Here is a 19667-nt window from a genome sequence, read left to right on the forward strand (position 1 = left end):
CGGTGAGCTAGACTTTTGGACATTACTGGACTTCACAATCATGTCCTCACTTAGCATCTCTATAGTCTTCATGCTCAGGTTGAATCTGCCCAACCAAATCACAGAAGTGAAAGAAATATGCAACCCTGTTTATAAGAATATGTTGCTCATTCATTTTATGCATCAAAGCAGAATCACATCATTAGTTCTTCATAGCACCCAGCTGCTGGCTGGACCCCTGGGAAGGAGATTCTGTGTGCATTCATCTGCACTGAGCAGCATTCTCCATCACATTATGTGCCAACAAGAGCAGATGAAGACTCAGAGTTTGAGAAGTGGTCCATAACTAGTGTTACCTTGGAAGGCTTAAGAGTGGTACTGCAAGCCACAGAATTATACAAAGTAGGATTTCAGCTGATTGTGACAAAGCTAATACCTGGAAGAAGCTAAGGGCCTTCCAGAGGTCAAGCTGAGGTTCAAGGAGCTTTGGTGATATTTGGCTTTTGATTATCAGTTGTTTTCTGCTATGAGTTTCTTGTGTGCTCTTGTAGCTTTTCCATCATTTTTGGGCACCATTTTCCCTCTACTAAAGGACTATTTAGATAACCTGTGTGCTGACAGCTATGCACAGCCAGAACCCCAGTTCAAGCCTCCCTATAATTATCGCCATTGGCAGCATCCGGCCAGGACCATCCCCAGACAGAGGAAAGTACCTTATCAGAAATACCTCTGTACTCTCTGAAAACAGACTTAAGCATCCAGGCTACCTGTTTGAGAAGGCCTGGCAGATGAGCCAATTAAGTTTAACTACCTCCTTTCCCAAATCTTACCTCAAGTTCCAGATCTCCCTTTAACTATCACCAGAGGCATCTAACTGTACACAGGTTGCCTAGTGACCAAGCACACTTTCCCCCACCCTGCAGAAAAACGGCAGATAGCTTGGACAGATAAGAGCCACAGGAAAAAAGAAGGCAGTTTTATTTTCTCCCATTGACCTAGCAACTTATAGAGTCTTAACATTTTCTACCAATCACGTTTAAGATTATAGTTGAGCACATAAGATCTCTCTTCTTAGATATTACCCAAATTTAGCCTTTAGTTAATTCATTTCCCCATTAGTCACTTCCCTTTTGGGTTGCAAATGATAATTAACGGTTATTGCCTCTCAATGTGATTCTTATCACCCCTCCATTTGACCCTGGAAGCCTGGCTTTGCACTGCCAAAGGCTTACAGCTTGTTAAGTGTATATATATACTGGGACTTCTGTCTCCAAAAGTATGATAGGGAATGGTTGAGGAAGACATCCAACATCAGCCTCTGGCCTCCATAAAGACAAATACACATATACATGAGCACCCGCATATATATGTGCATACACATTAACACATGCACATACATAAGCATATAAAAAGTGCATTTTTTAAAGTGTGCTTGCTTAGTAAGTACTAATCACTCAATTATATGTACTGTGCCTTTAAAAAAAACCAAAAAGTAAATCTAATGTTCCTGTGACAAGCACTAGGAATACATTCTATAACGGTTAAAATCAAGATGCTCCCTCCCTCCCCCGAGTCCATGGAGCTCACAGACTGTTCACCTGGAAAGTAACATCAAAAATAATATAACTAGCTCCTGGTAGCTAGATTTTGAACACTCTGGAAGAAACTGATACCCTAGAAGCATGAAAGGTGCCCATGAATGAAGCACACGCTGTTATACAGGATACCAGAGAAAGTCCTTCCCACCTGCTAACTCACACTCTCCCTAATGTCAAGGTGTGAAGGACAGACAAGGAATGCTGTGCATGTTCTTCATCCCCTGATACCATCTACCAACTCAATGAGAGGATGGAAGACAACCATCCAAGCCACCTGGGAACCCAGGACTGGCACCGAGTGGTGCCAAGTGTCAAGGGGATCCCAGCACGAGAAACACCTGTGAAATGATCCATTCATCACTGTAGCTGTTAGAGAGACCCCAGAGCCAGGCCTCACAATGAAGGTGAAAGCAACAGATCCAGTCATACAGATGACTGGAGGGCCAGAGAGATGGCTCAGTCCGTAAGGCGTTCGCCACAAGAGTGTGGGGATCTGAGTTCAAATACCCAGACCTTATCCAAAGCTGATGAAGTAGTGAGCAACTGTAACACCAGCATTCCTGTGGTGAGGGGTAAGGTGTAGACAAGAGAATTCCCAGAAGCCCAAGGGTCAGCAAGCCTGGCACATGCAGTGGGGGGCAATAAACCACTTTTTCTCACACAATGGAGAAGGGAAGGGCCAGCATTCAAGGTTGCACTCTGATTTCTACTCATAACCCCTGGGCATGCTCTCTCTCTCTCTCTCTCTCCCTCTCCCTCTCCCTCTCCCTCTCCCTCTCCCTCTCCCTCTCTTTCTCCCTCTCCCTCTCCCCCCCTTTCTCCCTCTCCCTCTCCCCCCCTCTCATAGACACACACACACACACACACACACACACACACACACACACACACACACGTGCACCAATGTAGAAAAGTTAGTAACAACAACAATAATAGTAATTGTACAAATTAGAGGGAAAAGTGTGGGCTTTGGTTAAGGAAAAACATATTTTTTTAAATAAAAATGTTTACACTTATCTATTTGTGTGAGTGAGTGGGGGTCAGAGGACAATTCTCAGGACTCAATTTTCTCCCTCCATGTAGGTCTCAGGAATTGAACGCAGTTCATAAGGCATAACAGAAAGTTCCTTTGCCCACTGAGCCGTCTTGTCAGCCCAGGAAACCCTTCTTAGTAGCCACAGTGGCATCACCGATGTCCCCCAGGACAGACATGTTTGCAGATACTCGGGCCTTAGCTGTGCAAGTCAACTAACAAAAGAAAGACAGGCACCCTGGCCATATCATCTGTCTTCCCGTCGCCCTTCTCAGCTCCCGCTTCACTGAGTGTTTGGACTGAGTAGCAGAAGTCTTTCTGACCCAATGTCAGAGCCACCTCCCAACATATTCATCTGCAAAACCACATGGGAGACAAAAAGCCAAGTGAGTGCCAGCAGCCAGAGGGAGTTCCTGTCTCTGCTCTCAAACTGAGGAAGTCCGAGCATCCGGATGCACATTGCCACTGCGCTAGGGAAAGAACCAGAAAATTCTGGATGCATACAGATTTAGGAGGCCCCAGGTATAGATACGCCCCCTACGGAGTATGCATTTTTTTCCCAGTTAAACAAACTTCACTGTTTGTGTGGGGAGGATGTGTATGCATGCATCTGTATTCATGTGTATGCTCACATGTGTGGAGGCCAGGAGGCAGCATCACAAGTCTCCCTCATTCATTCTCCACTTTTTATTTATTTATTTTTTTGAGATAGCCTTTTACTGAGCCTGGAGCTCACCAGTCCTGCTACATTGTCTTGCCAAAAACCCGTAGAGATATTCCTGTCCCTGCCTCCCTAGTACTGATAGTTTAGGCAAGCGTCAATCACACCCAGTTTCTTTTACATGGATGCTGGGAATCCAGAACCAGGTCCTCAGTCTTGCATGGCAGGCACTTCCTGACCAAGCCATCTCCCCAGCTCAATGTTTACAGTTGCTTATAAAGCAATTGTTAGAGTAGTTATTTTTTAATTAATTTTTGTGTGTGTATGTGTGTGTATATGCACCCTCGTGTGTCATTGTACATGTGTAGAAGTCAGAGGACAACCCTTGGGAGGCAAAGTCAGGTCCTCAGGCCTGCATGGCCACTGCCTTCATCCACTGAGCCATCTCTGTAGTGGGTAGCCATTCCAGCTTGGATCTGGAAGTTCCAACCCCCATTGAGACTCTGGCAACTGTCACGCCTACGAGGCGGGGCCAGGGGAGGCGCCTGGAGACCCGAGATCTGGATGGGCGAGTGCTCTCTCTGTGCCAGGACCCTGAACGGTGGAGATGGACCGAGCAGAGCTCCAGAGAACACCACTGGACTGCGATACACCTTCCCCAGACCCTGCGACCTACCTTTCCCTTTTTGTAAGTTACCCACTAAATAAATCTTCCTTTTAACTAAGTGGAGTGGCCTTAATAATTTCACCAATACATCTCTGCAGCTCTTGAGTAATTATTAAATACCAACTATATTCCCAACCCCATGATAAGAGCAGCGAAACTGTTCAAGCCCGTCCAAGTTTTGAGAAGCCAAAAGCATGGAGAATGATTCATAACAGGATCCAAGTGGACCTGTGACAAATGTCTCATATTGCCAAGCCTGCTGACACAATACAAAAACCTTGTGCTTGGGACAATCGTCTTTTTCACCAGTGAAATGGCAGCGTCTATGAGACTCCACCACGAGCCAGCTGAGCTTTCCACCCAGTGCTGTGGCTCCGAAGAAATCACGGATTGTTAAAAGAGGACTTTGCAAAACCACCCAAGGCAGCAAGGGGTCTGCAAATTGCTCAGACATGTGTTTGGCTGTTCCAGGGTGGTTCTCCTGGAAAGAGGCCACGCTGTTGCTTAGAAGCCAGGAGAAAGACGCATGCCAGACTGACAGTGACTAGCAAGGAATAGGATTTTAGTGTCCAGAAATGCCAGAAGAAAGGAGATGAGTGACAGTCTCACATCAGTCATTCAATTGTTCTTGCATAAAGAAAGAAACGCGTGCCTTCCAGAACGCAGCCTTCTTGATGGAGTCTTAAACTAAGAAACAGCATTGTTGCTCGCATAATGGTACAATAGTTTCATGGTTTGGGTCAGAGCAGACCTGGAACCAAAGCCTGAACTTTCCACTTACTAGCCAGGTTATGTACTTGTGAAAACCCTCAGTTTTTCCATCAATAAAATGGGATGGCAGTGAAATGGTTATAAAGACTAAACACTTCCATGTGACATAATTCATGTAATACACTTAGGATAACAAATATCATGCTGAATATGGGCCCTATTATGTTGCTAAGAGGTCTCCAAGTGTCTGGAGAGACTGTAGAGTGTGCAAAGTGCTTACCATGCAAGTGTAAGAACCTAAATTCCCTCTCCAGCAACACTGTAAAATCTGCACACAGCAGCATATGTGTGATCCCACCACCAGGGAAGCAGAGAGGAGGATCCTGGACAGCCAGTCTAAGCAATCAAGGAACTCCATGTTCAAGGAGAGACCCTGAATCAAACATAATGAGGTGTGGGTGACTAAGGAGGACACCGGAAGTCACCTTCCACCATAGTACAGATGCACACAAGTGTACATGCACCCATATGAGAGGGCCATGCTTATTTTATGATTAAAGGTGAATTCAGAAAAGCCCTGATTTGTTTGTTTGTTTGTTTGTTTGGTTGGTTGGTTGGTTGATTTCTCTATATGGTTTGGGCAGGATCTATCTTTACTTTTCTATAAGTTATTTGGCAAGATTTCTTCCTTTTCGCGCCTTTTATTATTTTTATATTTTTAGATAGGGTTGTGCTATATAACCCTGGCTGGCCTTGAACTCACAGTCCTCCAGCCTCACACAACCTAAAGTGCTGAGATCACACGTGGACAACAACCATGCTTATAGATAAGAATATCCTTGACAACCACCTTATCAGATGTGGAAAACCACATGTCCTAAAACCTCCTAGTCTTGGACTCAGGCTATGAAGTAACTCAGGCACTAAAGATGAGCCCTTTGGGGACAAATGGTCTCAGAGTGAATGGGGTGGTGACAGCAGACTGCCTGAGCACTTTCCCACTTCAGTACTTCTTAATACTTTATTGAGAAATAATGTAAAAATTATACTTCTGAAGTATACTAAAAATACATATTACTCAAAATGTCCTTATAAATAATTAACAATATTTATAGTTTGAAACCATGGAGATGAAAATAGTATTTCTTTTTATGTTGTTTTCTTTCGTGTGTTTGTTTTTAAATAAGCTCCTGTGTATCCCTGACAGGCATGGAACCACTGTGTAGCAAAGGATGACCTTGAACTTCCGATCCTCCTGCCTCCACTTCCTGAGTCCTAGGATCACAGGAGGGCACCACCACACCCTATGTATGCCATGCTGGAGGCTGAACCAGGACTTGAGGAATGCTAAGCGTCAAACTCTCTAAGATCTCTGTCAATAGCTTCTTTTAATCATTAATATGGTCGCCTCCCTTTTTCATATTCTTAAGGATTTTTTTTCCTCATGGATTATCTTACATCCTTTGTTCACTTTCTTAGGACAGTTTATTTCTTATTGATCTAGAATAGCTCATTGTATATGGATGATAAACAGTTATCTTTTTCCTGCATACAGCTTTCCAGTCATTTATTGCTTTTGTTTTTAATTTATACCAGAAGTTTACATTTTTCTTTTACCTAAAATAATTGTTTATTTTCCTTTGTAGTCACTTTCATCTCTTATTTTTATCCTTAAAAACTTGCCCTTTGTTATAAACCTAGTTAATAATGAAACTATTTTTTTCATAGCCTTGAATGTGGCTCACTGATTATTTTTACTTAGTCCTTTAGTGCATCTGGAACAGATTTTTTTATATTAGTATTATTAGTATTATTATAAATCAATATCATCTTTTTCTAGGAATGAATGCACATTAAGTGCTCAAGTACCTTTCTTCACTCTTCAGTGGTTTCAAATTCCCTAGGGAATGATGCTGCCCATAGTAGGGAGCCTTCACACCTCAGTTAATATAATAAAGATCCTCTGAGACATGCCTACAGGGCAACCTCATCCAGATGCTCCCTTCCCAGGCAAGTCTAGATCGTGACCAGTTGTCAATGAAAGCTAACATCACATCCATGAATCCACAAATTCATAAAGTATGAAAAGAAAACCTCTTGGGAAGAATAAGTAGGACCCCATCATTCTAAAATTACAGAAAACTAGTATAAAGGAGAAAGTCACAAAATCAGACACCAATAAATAATCCTAATGAAGAGAACACAAGTTAAAAATTTACTGCCTTTCAACAGCAACAACAGACATCAGCCAACAATGGAAACGTCCTCTAATGACCCTTCTGAACTTGGAGTTTTGGAGACAGGATATGGATTTTGTGAGAACTACTGAATTTTTAAGACCTGAATTCTTTGTTCTGTGAATTTGCCAAAGGGACTTCTGTAGCTGAAAGTTTCTCTGTCCTGCCTGGTCACACCAGGTTCCGCATTCCTCCGGCCTGGCAGTCCAGCTGCCTCTTATAAAATAATCATTCAGAAGCTTATATTAATTATAACTGCTTGGCCGTTAGCTCAGGCTTATTACTGACTAGCTTTTACACTTAAATTAACCCATAATTCTTAACTTGGTTTAGCCATGTGGCTTAGTACCTTTTCTCAGTTCTGCCTTCACATCTTGCTTCCTCTGTTGTTGACTAGTGACTCTTGACTCTGCCTTCCTCTTCCCAGAATTCTCCTTATCTGCTTATCCTGCCTGTACTTCCTGCCTGGATACTGGCCAATTAGTATTTTATTAAACCAGTGTACAAAAGCATTATCCCACTGACTTCTAAGGGTTCTGTTCCACTGTTCACAAAGGAATCCTCACTGGACACAATTTTTGTTAATATGGTACTGTTCCGTTTTATTTCATTTTGTTCTGTTTCATTTTGCCTTGTTTTGAACTAGGTGTCACTATGTAGCCAGACTGTCCTGAAACTTGCTATGTACCACAGGCTAGCCTCAAATTTGTGTTCATCCTGCCTCAGACTCCTAAGCTTTTGCATTCTAATGTACATCACTGTCGTCAGCTAACAACACTGTTGAGTGGACTTCTCAATGTGTTCCTATTTCACTCACATTGTCCTCTCTGCCAAGTTCCCTCTAGCCTGTCCTTCTGCTTTCTTAAATCCATAGAATCTACCAACAGATTACATGAGTCAGCTTCAGGATGTCTGTAAGTAGGGATAGTTGGGTTCGGCATCAACTGAATGTCATTCAAAAGGCTGATCACTGACCTGGTCAAAAGCATGAGCAGAAAATGGGCGGGTGGCACCCACTCACTCACCTGCTGGAGTTTTGCTCCCACCATGGAGGCACTGATGTCAAGCACGAAAACCACATTCTTGGGTAAAGGAGGGAGGTCTTTAGGAGCAAAGTAGTGCACAAAGTAACCATTCAGAACCTGGTGGAGAAAAATAAAGCAGCCAAAGTGGCATTCAGAAAGGGAAGGAAAATGGTAGAACAGTCTTTGGAACCTCTAGAACACAAAGATGGCATGAGTCAGTCTAGGGTCACATTCCACACCAACAAAACTGTCTACAGTCTTTGATCCCTCCAAGAGAACTAGCTGCTAATTAATATAATATTCATCATGGCTTGGGGGTAGAACTCAGTGATAAGAATGCTTGCCCAAGGATGTGCATATCTCTGGGTTCAATCTGCATCACCTTGAAAATAATATAAATGTAGACATAGTATGGATACATAGACCATGACAAACATCAACTTTAATTCTGCATCTCCTTCTGACCTTGCTTCATGAGAATCCTGCTTCCATCAGTATCTATTTTTACTAATTATCTTACACAGGGAGGTATCAAGGTTGTCTGCATTCTCTGTGCACATCCACATATCTTAATATTCTCACCTTGTCTCTGCAGCAATACAACCTAAAGGGAAATAAGCTACGGAACAGTCTCTTTTAATTAAAGTTGAAGAAGTGCTAAAATTCTAACCCCATCTAAAACACCACAGGGAAAATTATATTATAGATTTCATTTGCTGTCCAGGTTACTGAAGCGCGAAATAGGTACCTTTGGCAGCCAGCAAGGGAGCATCACTGGTCTCTTTGAAGACGTATTTTGGGTTTAAACAGTTTTACTGAGAACCAAAAATATCTTTCACCTTTAGGTAAGTATTGGAATCCATAGGTGTGAATCGAACAGAAGGGATCATGCTCCACATATGGTGGCATCATGGAAGCCGTTACCTGGATGTCACCAATGCTCTGCTCTCTCTTGACATCGTATCGAATGATGAAATCTCCCAAAATTCCATTCTGGGCAATCTTAGCTTGTTGGACCACAGTCGGCTTAAAAAGAACTTGGGCAAAAGTTTCATTTTGGTTGATAACAGTAGAAGGGGGAGGACCCGTATCGCCTGTAAATAAGATGTAAACACAATAAATAGCTGAAACTAGAAAGATCTTCCCTGAAAAGATTACCTTTTTGCATAGACACAGGATGTCAGACTTCAATCTGTTTAAAGTTCCCCTGGTATCTTCTAAGAACTTCTGTTAATTTCTCGAGGAAGAAGGGGTTTTATCTGGGGCCATGGTTTGAGAGGACACAGACCATAAAGGAGTAGAAGCTGGTCATGTTACAACCAAGGTCAGAAAGTAGAGAGATGAATATCCTACTCAGCCCATTTTCTCCTTTTTGTTCAATCCAGGACCCCACCCCATGGAACAGTGCCACCCATAGTTAGGGCCATCTTTTCCATCTCAATGAACCAAATTTAGATAATCCTTCACAGACACAGAGGTCTGTCTCCTGGGTGACTCTAGTCCTGTCAAGTTGAGAGTATTAACCATCAAGGAAAGTCAGAACTTTGTCATGTACCTTATACCAGGTATGAGTCCTTGCACAGGTTACCAAACCATCTTTAAATACATAAATAGTAGTACCAATGTCATGCTCTTCAGAAGATCCAATGACATGACGTACTTATCACCATGCTGGTTTGTGCTAAGCATAACACCAAGCAATGTGTTATAATATCACACTTAAGCATTTGCAAAGTAGGAGGAATTCAATATGGCATTATGGACATGTCACACTTGGGATGATACATGACTATCACAATGAAAGAATCTACTGGTGATGCTGATAGTTATGTTGAGGGAGAGCATCAGAGAGTGGGGAATATATTCTCTGTCCTTCACTGACATAGAGTTCAAAGTCAAATACAACTTGTCCAAAGGCAATTGAAGTAGGGTGAGTGCTCCTTTGGGAGGATAGGTACTAAGTTAGAAAGAATACAAAAGAATTTTTGAAGAAAAGTGTCCCATGTTTGATGTACATTGCAGCAATATGGGTGTACTTAGTCTAAGTGCATTGATGTGTATGTGTGTATATAAGTCATCAATACTTACATGTAAGTTTTATGCACTTCATTCCCTTTTTTAATTTAAACATGGGAGTTGGAGAGTAGAATGAATTGAACAGATTCTCTGAGGCATGGAACACAACAAGCGTAGTTTGCCAAGCGAACCCCTCCCTGTTCTTCTCCTTGGAGTAAATGTGCTGTAGAGCCACTTCTATGGGGATTAAGGGTATCCAGAGATGGTCCAGCAGGCAGCATCAGGGGTAAGGTTACTGAGAAGCACTTGCCATGTCATATCAGTTAAATCAAAGGAAGTTGCTCTGGTGGCACCAGCAGCTGTCACCTCTCACTTCATTGGAAGTGTCCAAGCAAACCCTGGAAGAGTCACCTGCAGTATGTAAAGCAGGCTGCAGTCTTAGAAGAGCAGCATCAGCCACCCCTTGGAACTTTCTAGAAATGTCAATTCTCAGGCTCTTCCCGGAAACCCTGAATCAGAAACTCTGGAGGGAACTTTAACAAGTCCCATAGGTGACTCTAGTTTCTGACAATGGAAAACAAGGGATATGCCATTCACCCAGACCTCATACCTTACATGCAGAGCCCATCATGCCCTTTGTTTATGTAAGTACACTTATCCCAATGTTCTGCAATAATCTAACAATTCTCTTTACATTATCAGCATGTACCCACTTTATCTTGCTCCAAATCTCCTCATAAAAATGCTTTTATACAAGTTCCTCAACTTAATCCATTCATAACAAAGTGAAAGCCCTGGGAATTTAAAGACTATAACTTCTTTCTTCTGATTTATTTGACTAGGCTCTTTGATACAGACCACGAGAAAGGATGTGTAGTATTTTTGTTGCCTGTTGACCTCCGGTGTTTGTTCATTCATGATGAAAATTCATGAGTTTCATATAAATGCACTTATTTCACATGGCCAAAGAGTGGGTGGATTCTGTTTGGTTCTTCACCAAGAGGCCAAATTCCTGATGCTGGCTCCCACCCACTACGTGCCAAACAGTAAAGGTGACCCAGCAGGGTTTCTACCACTACGGGGAACAATTCAAGAGCAGCATACTTGAAAAACTATTATCGTATAGGAGTGGTCAGGTGTACCATGGCATGCATGAGGAAGTCAGAGGACAACTTTCAGGGGTCCATTCTCTCCTTCCCTCTTGGGCTCAGGGATCAAACTCAGGTTGTCAGGCTCTCATGGGAAGCCCTTTTATACTCTGACCTGACCCACCTGCCCACAACTCTAGAAAGTGAGAATGTTCTGGACTAAGAAGATGATATAGCATGAAGGCCTGAGTGCTGATCTCCAACACCCATGTAGAAAGATGGACATAGAGCCGGGCGTGGTGGCGCATGCCTTTAATCCCAGCACTCGGGAGGCAGAGCCAGGCGGATCTCTGTGAGTTTGAGGCCAGCCTGGGCTACCAAGTGAGTTCCAGGAAAGGTGCAAAGCTACACAGAGAAACCCTGTCTCGAAAAAACCAAAGAAAAAAAAAAAAAAAAAGAAAGATGGACATAGTAATGAGGGCCTGTAATTCCTGTGCTGAGAGGTGGATATGGGATTCCTGCTGTTTTCTGATCAAGCAATCTAGTCAATCAGTTCCAGGTTCACTGAGAAATTATGTCTTAAACAAACAAACAAACAAAAAGGTGTTCAGCAAAAAATGAGTTGACCTCTGGCCTTCGCATACACAAACACAGGTATGCACACCTATACACACAAAAGAAAAGGGAAAGTAAAATCCTCTGTTCATTAGAGGAAAGGGAAATCTGATCATTCTATTAATATAGACTTCCAGCTACTCACCTAAACCCCAAAGCAAAATAATACTATCTACTATTGACTCTTCTTAGTTCTGAACTAGGGCTCATACTGCGAACTGTCGCACAGTATTTCACAAACCCAAAGCAACTGCCATACTTGTCTAATGAGGGGTCTTGTTTATGTTCCTTCTCTTGTCTGCCCATTTGGTTAAGCGGCTGCCCCAGTTATGGGCACTGTATCTTGTCACTGCCATCCAGAAAATGTACTTGCTGCTCTCTGCACCCACTGACGCCTCTCAGGCTACCAGCCTTCCCATCAGGCTGTCCTCACGTATAAAGCTTTGACTTCAAAAGCTAGAAACAGTATTGCCCGTGGAAGCCATATTAATAGCAAAGAGCGTCGGCTCTGGCGTTTCACAGACTACATGATTGGTTCAGTGTTTGAGTTCTACACCAGGGATACTGGAGCACCACCAGCGTGCATCCTTGCTGGGACTTAGTGAGATCACATGTGGAAGATGTTGATTGTGTCTCCTGGTAAGTAATAGTGTCTTCAATACATAACAGTCCGTGTCATGTCTTTGTTACTTTTCTAGTTACTCTGACAGAATTCATCAGCTTTCAGTTACTCTGACAGAATGGCTGGCAGCAGCCACTTAGGGCAAGGAGGCTTCATTTTGGCTCAGTGTGAGGGTATGATCCATCCCAGGGAGGACTCTCAGCAGGAGGCGAAGCAGCTGGTCACATTGTCTCACTTGCTTTCTGCTTTTCTCCTTTTGATTTTAAGAAGGCCAGCCCACTGGATGGTGCTGCTCACATTCAGGCTTGGCCTTTCTTTGGTCCTCAGGGGAACAGCTCTGGAAGCACCTACACAGACATGCCCCGAGGTGTGTCTTGGGTGACTCTAAATCCGGTCAAGCGGATAATGAAGCTTAGCCATCACAGTCCTCTCTCTTTTGGAGTCACTTCCAGTACTCTGCCCATTAGAAAAGACAAATTAAAAGGAAAAAAAAACTATCTTTGGATGACAACTAGTCTTCATCTGGAATCACAGTTTACTCCACAAGATCTTGGGAAAAAAATAATTTGGAAAGGTTTTGCATGTCCTTGTGTACATTATTGATCTGGAATTTAAGAGTGTCTATACCAAGAATAATTTTTATAAAGTACACTGGATTTAACTGCTTCCAGAGAGACCCCTGAAAGGATGAGCTGAATTTTCATATGAATGCATATATACTTTTTTCTGAACTGAAGATTCATAATTTTGCTAAAGAAATTCATGTTTATAAATGCTATTACATTGTCATCTATTTGATTCTATCTTTTAAAGACAAAACCCACATTTAGTTGGTTATACAATACATTATATATTGTTTTATATAAAGAGAAAGCAAGGTTCAGAGGACACAAACTTAGTCTTGGCTTTATGCTAAACCACAGACACTAGTCACAGATAGATATTCTTTTAGACAGCCACAAATGTTAGGGGAAGGATGCCAATTACTAGGTAAAGTGTCTAAAGGTGAAAATATGTAGGAGCCAACGAACCATGCTCAAGGACACTGGCTGGAAGCTACCGCCCTGAGAGCTGATGAACAGAGGGATTTCCTGGATTCTGTTTCCTGTGGGCTTCAGGTTTGGCTACTGTCAACCCCAAAGCTGCCAATACCTGTGCCTTTTACAAAAGGATTTCCAAACAAACACTGCCTGCTCATTTCCCCTGAAAAGAGGCTAGACGGTCTGGGTTTGTTTATAAAAATTCATTACCTGGGATACTCTGTTAAATTTAGGGCAGTCAAAAATACTGGGACTTATGGAACATCAACAGTTTGATGATCCCAAAAAAGACAAAGGTCATGCAAATCAACTGAGTATTGAAATAAAAATAAAGCATAGACAATGAGAAGAAACTGGTTACTTTTTACAAATCTCTCATTAAATAAGTTTTCTTATTGGAAAGAATTCTTCTCACTTGTTTGATGTGATGATTACTAGTGATCGTCAGCCTCACTGGCTCTAGAGTCACCTAGGAGACACACCTCTGTGCATGTCTGTGAGGACTCATCTATAGTGAGCTAACTGATGTGAGAAGACCCATCCTGAGTGTGGGAAGCACCATTCAACGAGCTGGAGTCTTAGACTGAATGCAAAGGATGAAGTGAGCCGAGATCTGCTCTCTGCTTCTGACTACAAACACAGTATGATCAGATGCCTCGCTCTCCTGTCTCCGGGACTCCCCACCCCCACCCCCCCAACCCCCCGCGGGCGCGCGCGCACACACACAATGACTGGAGCCCCTTGAACCAGAAGCCAGAACGAGCCCCTCATCCTTATGCTGCTTCTTCATTGGTCTGAGCAATTAGAGAAAAGTAACTAATGCAGTTGGTGTGGGTTTTTTCTTTTTGGAGAAAGCATTATGTAAGCATGGTAGCATCATATAGCATAGAAGAATAATGAAAATTCACATTTTAGAATTCAAGAGGTCTTTTTTTTATATAGTGAAGGGGTGTTTGCTCAAACTTCTTAACAAGTTTGCTTTTTCACTACTTCTTTAAGTTTCTCCCTCCCTCAAATAATATATTACCGACTCTCAGTTTTCCATATTTGAATGTGAAGAAAGCTCATACGTGTTGAACAATTAACAGGGAGGTAATTGCCATATCTATAGATGGCTGGGCAGGTAGACAAAGCAGCCTTCCATGAGAACTGAAGATACCGATTATGGAAGTGTGTGGGCAGACACAGCAGATGACGCTCTGATTTTAGCCACAGCTGTGACTGATGGTTTAATTCACACAATGACACCCATCTCACACAAGAGGAGAATCCAAGAAACAAAGAACCAAAGAGTGAGGTTCCACAGAAAGAACGGGCTGTTCCCACTATCTAACTAAAGAGAGAAGGCTGGACTTGGGTGACACACTCATATCTAAGTATGCTCTCCACAGACGGCCTCAACCCAGCTCCAATCAGAACAAGGAAGGTGGTAACACCGGCTTCCATGCCAGGATGAAGAAGGAAAACAAAACCAACTCTGGAGCCAAATGATTCACACCTGAGTCACTTCTGAGCTAAACAACACTGAAAATCTTCACATAACAATTGCTTGTTTTCCTGGCCAAAGTTCAGAGATTTCACCAAGGCCAAACAGGGCTTTGCCCTTCCAGCTGCTGAAAGGCAGCCGGATCCAGAGAAGAATGCAGAAGTGGGGACTTTGTGGTGAGTCACAATACAGCCCTTTAGTAAGGGACATTTGCTGGATTTAGAAAATCAAAATACAGGATGTCCGCTTCCACTTGAATTTTAGACAAATCATCAATAGCTTTTAGTACGTCCAGAATGTTGCACGACAACATCTGTGGTTTATCCACCAATCAAATGTAAGTGGGCATCAAAATTTCACCCAGCAGCTAGCAAAGGGAGAGTTAAGCTAGATTTTTTTTTTGAACCAATGTCTTTTAGAACAAAATGGCTAATTAGTATGTCTGCTGTCTAATCCCTCCATCATAACAAAAGGAGACACAGACCCAAGACCTGGCAAAACTAACACAGTAAATTGTTAAAACTTAATAGCTCTTCGTTACAAAGCTGGTTCTTCCTTAATTCACTGAACAAAACTTCCTGAGCATCCATTCCATGCCAGGCACTACCACGGGAGACTGAAAATGAAATCTTGAGAGCCAAAGATGAAGTCATTTTTTAAGGCACTAAAGGAAAACATACATAAAAGTTTAAGACAGGTTTGATTCCGCCCTCCTGAACACACGACACTGTACTGGTCTCAAGTCAGAGAGCCTCGATCTTGCACCACAGTGAGTCACTCAAATAGACCTGTCAAAAGCTTCAACTTCCAATGCAAAGGGGAATGAAGCTGTAATTTAGTGGGTCTCTTCTTTCTAATTAAGCTACCTAGTTTGGGGGATTATTGAAAGTCAAAACAGACTTGGTGGTGCATACCTGTAAACCCAACACTGTGGAGGTTGGGGAAGGAGGATCATGAGTTTGAGGTCAACCTTGGTTGTCAGTGATATCCCATCTCAAGGAAACAAACGAAACAGAACAAAAGAAAGCTGCTTGGGGAGGAACCCTGCTAAAGACAGCAGGGAACGAGCTGTGAGCTGAAGAGAAGGCTATTCATGAGATCAAAGTGTAAGCATGCTGTGTTAGCTACTGCTCCCATTTGTAACAAAATACTTCGTGAAAGCAACTCAGGAGGAGAAGCTTTTATTTTCTCTCACAGTTTGAGGGTACAATCCATCATGGCTAGGGAGCCAGGGAATCAGGAGAATGAAGTGGTTGGTCACTGTGGTGGACACAGAATGTCCCCCCAGAGATTTTCGTATTTGAATGCTTAGACTATTTGGGAAGGATGAGGAGGTTATCCTTGTTGGAAGAGGTGTGTCATTAGGGGTGGCTTTGAGGTTTCAAAAGCCATCCCAGGTAGCTTCTCTTTCCTGCCTCTAATTTGTGGATTGGGATGTGAGCTCTTAGCTATTGCTCCAGCACTATGCCTGCCTGTCAGCAGCCATGCCCCCTGCCATGCTGATCGTGGACTCTAACCCTCTGGAACTGTGAGCCCCAGTAAATATTTTCTTTTTGGAGTTGCCTTGGTCATGGAGTCTCTTCACAGCAATAGAAAAGTAGTTGTCCAGATTCAGGAAGCAGAGGGAGATGAATGCTGGTGCTCGGGCCTTCTCTTTTCCACTCAGTCTCGGACCCCAGCCCATGGGATAGCACTACCCACATTCAGAGTGGATCTTCCCTACTCAGTTCAACTTTTTCTGGAAACATCCTTATAGAGAAACACAGAGGCTGTTTCCAGAGTGATTCTAAATCCAGTCAAGTTGAGAACGATTAATCATTACACAGAGAGAATGGATTAGAGACCCCTGAACCAATACACATTTGAAATATGTGCCTCAGTGCACATCTGGAAGAGCATTCACCCCAGCTAGCTATGTCCCAGAAAAGGCTTCACTTCAAACACAGACATGCGCTGGATAATAATAACAAGGCATGTGACAGACCATGTGTATATATGGCAGTGGTTCTATAAATACTACGACAAAGCTGAAGAACTCCTATCACTTAGAGAGGGTGTGGTCTTTGATCATTCTAAAAGTGTAGTAGTGTTGATCATGACATAACACTGATACACACACACACCATGCTACCAGTTGCACAAAAGTAGAGCATGCACAATTATGCATAATATGCAACAGACAACTATTACTAGTTCACTGAGTATATTATTCTTTTTATAATTTCTGTACTCCTAGCTGCAAAAGAAAATGTTCATTGTAAAATACTGTAGTGAACCAGCATCAAACAGTCCAATGAATAAGAGTTCAGCTCTGATCCACCAGGCACATCCACTGAGGCAGGTATAAAGATACTGCGTTTAGTCTTGCTTCTGCTCCTTTCTTTCATTTTATGTGTGTATGTGAGTACCCACATTTATGTATGTGCACTGTGGGTGTGCAGTGCTTCTGGTGGCCCCAAGAGGACACTGGACCCCCAGAACAGGAGTTTCGGGTATTTAGGAGTCAACTAGTTGGAGTGCTGAGAACTGAACCCAGAGCCTTTGCAAGAGCAGTCAGTGAGTACACTTAACTGCTGGACCATCTCTCTGGTCCCTCTTCCTTATATTTATATAGTTAACTAGAAAGACATTTTAAATTTGAATTCCTATTCCCCATAGCATATAATCTTCTATTTAAAGAAAAAATGGTGTGTACAATGGTTAAGGGGATGATTTTTGGGTCAGATCTATACTTAGAGTTTGTTTCTATTAATAATTAAATGTGCCACATAGTATATATTTCTGCATTTCTGTGTTGTGTAACAGTTTCCTCCAAGATTAAAATATTCCATCCTTCAAGAAGCTCCTTAGGCAGGAAAAAAAAAAAAACAACTCCAAACAGTTCCAGGAAGTCCCTGAAACTGACCAGATTCATTAGGCCCCTCCTTGCCAGAGTAAGCAGAACCAAGCTGCAAAGAAGACTCTCAGAAAGGCTGAGTTGCAAAAGAAGACTCCTCTCCACAAGAAGAGCTACCTGGAAGAAGCAGGAACTAGCCAGCTGCCTGGAAGCATTTTAGACCACCTAAGGCATCTGGAAAGGACACTCTTCTACCTGCTGAGCTGCTTGTAGGTTGTACAGTGTGATCCAGGGTTCCCAGCTTTTGTGAGCTGGCAACTATGCTGGAGTGGGCTTCTGTTATGGGATAATCTTTTTATACACTGTGAAAATATGTCTCTGCCAAGGTACCTTCTGATTGGTTTAATTAAGAGCTGAATGGCCAATAGCTGGGAAGGAGAGGATAGACAGGACTTCTGGGCAGAGAAAGGAACTCTGGGAAGAATCTGAGAGGCAGAGAACACCAGCAAGATATGGAGAAAGTCAGACATACAGTATGGTGGAGAAGTAACAAGTCACATGGCAGAACATAGATTAAAATAAACAGGTTAATTTAAGTTATAAGGGCTAGTTGGGAACAAGCTTAAGCTAAGGCCAATCTTTCATAATTAGTAAAAAGTCTCCATGACATTATTTGGGAGCGGGTAGTCCAAAGAAAGTATGACTATAGGCATCTGTGATGCAGCTGTCTTTGAGTCATTTCTGCTCCTGTAAGTGACCCCTCACCCATATTCCTATAAATAACTGTGGTGGTTTGAAAGAAAATGGCCCTCAAAGGGCCTTGTTGGAGTAGGTCTAGTCTTGTGGAGGAAGTGTGTCACTGTGGAGGTGGGCTTTGAGGTCTCATATATGCTCAAGCTATACCCAGTGAAACAGTCTACTTCCTGTTACCTGCATATCAACATGCTCCTTCTCTGGCACAGTAACTACCCACAGGCCACCATGCTCCCTGCAATGATAATAGTGGACTAAACCTCTGAAACTGTAAGACACTACCTCAATTAAATGTTTTCCTTTATAAGAGTTGCTGTGGTCAAAGTGTCTATTCACAGCAATGGAAACCCTAACCAATGCAGTAACCCCAATAAAATTCATTAGCTCACCAAGTTGGGCCTTGGTGGTATCTGTACTTTGGTCTATTGTGGGTTCTTTATCTAGGCTGAGTTGATGTGTGTGATGCAACACCCCAGGAAAAGTTTTGTCAGACAATATCTGTAAGGCTTGCTTCTTCATAATGAAAACAAGCATGAAAAGATATGGGCTAATAAAGTTGTTATAAAGATTGAATGAGAAACATTATAGGCAACATGCTCTTTCTAGTAACTAACAAAACGATGCTTAGGCAAGATGCATCCTTCGATACCAACACAAGTAGAAATCATACTATTAAATGCAAGAAGCCAGACTCAGCAAGATCAGTCTACTTGTCATTTCTTACATGCAAAATCTAGATTTAAAATCATATATGTATCTAGATATGTTTGTATGTGTACTTGTGTGTATAAGACTTGGAACTGGAAAGGGAATCATGAGAAGGAAGAAAGAGATCCTAACAGAGGCAGAAAATACAGAGAGTAATGGACTATTTGAAGGGAGAAAGGAGAAAGGGAGGCTAGCTTGACAGCTGGAAGGGAGCCTGCAAGAATGAGGGAGGGGTGTGAGTGAGGAGAGGGGAGGAAGGAACAAATGAAAGTGAAGACCAATGACACGTGTGTATGAAGAAGCCATAATGAAACACATGGCATTGTCTTCCAACCTAAAAATAAATCAATCATTTTTTTAAAAGATGGAATGGAGCCATAGGGCAGAGACTCATTTAGGCAAATTGCAGACATCTGATTTCTTAATCACAGCTAGATCTATCTGAGAAATCAACACCCAATCTTGGGCCATGCTCCCTCAGTCCCAGCTCACATTCTGGTGCAAGTCTGACTCCAGTGTGATCTCTACCCTGGATTTATTTTGGAAGCACACAAGGGTGGCCAGACAAAACCACAACATCCTGTGCTCCTCG

At 42.5% G+C, this 19667-nt stretch overlaps 1 protein-coding gene across 1 annotated transcript in view; it reads right to left on the bottom strand.

Annotated features, from left to right (window-relative positions):
• Itih5 (inter-alpha-trypsin inhibitor heavy chain 5) overlaps positions 1 to 19667 on the bottom strand; it is a 92976-nt gene that overhangs the window by 36264 nt on the left and 37045 nt on the right. Inside the window, exons 6-7 of the mRNA XM_028891496.2 lie at positions 8836 to 9005; positions 7912 to 8028 (exon numbers count right to left, since the gene is read on the bottom strand). Coding sequence (XP_028747329.2) covers positions 7912 to 8028; positions 8836 to 9005 — 287 coding nt within the window. The remainder of the gene's footprint in view (positions 1 to 7911; positions 8029 to 8835; positions 9006 to 19667) is intronic.

The sequence above is a fragment of the Peromyscus leucopus genome, chromosome 5, assembly GCF_004664715.2.
Source record: "Peromyscus leucopus breed LL Stock chromosome 5, UCI_PerLeu_2.1, whole genome shotgun sequence".
NCBI classification, from domain to species: domain Eukaryota; kingdom Metazoa; phylum Chordata; class Mammalia; order Rodentia; family Cricetidae; genus Peromyscus; species Peromyscus leucopus.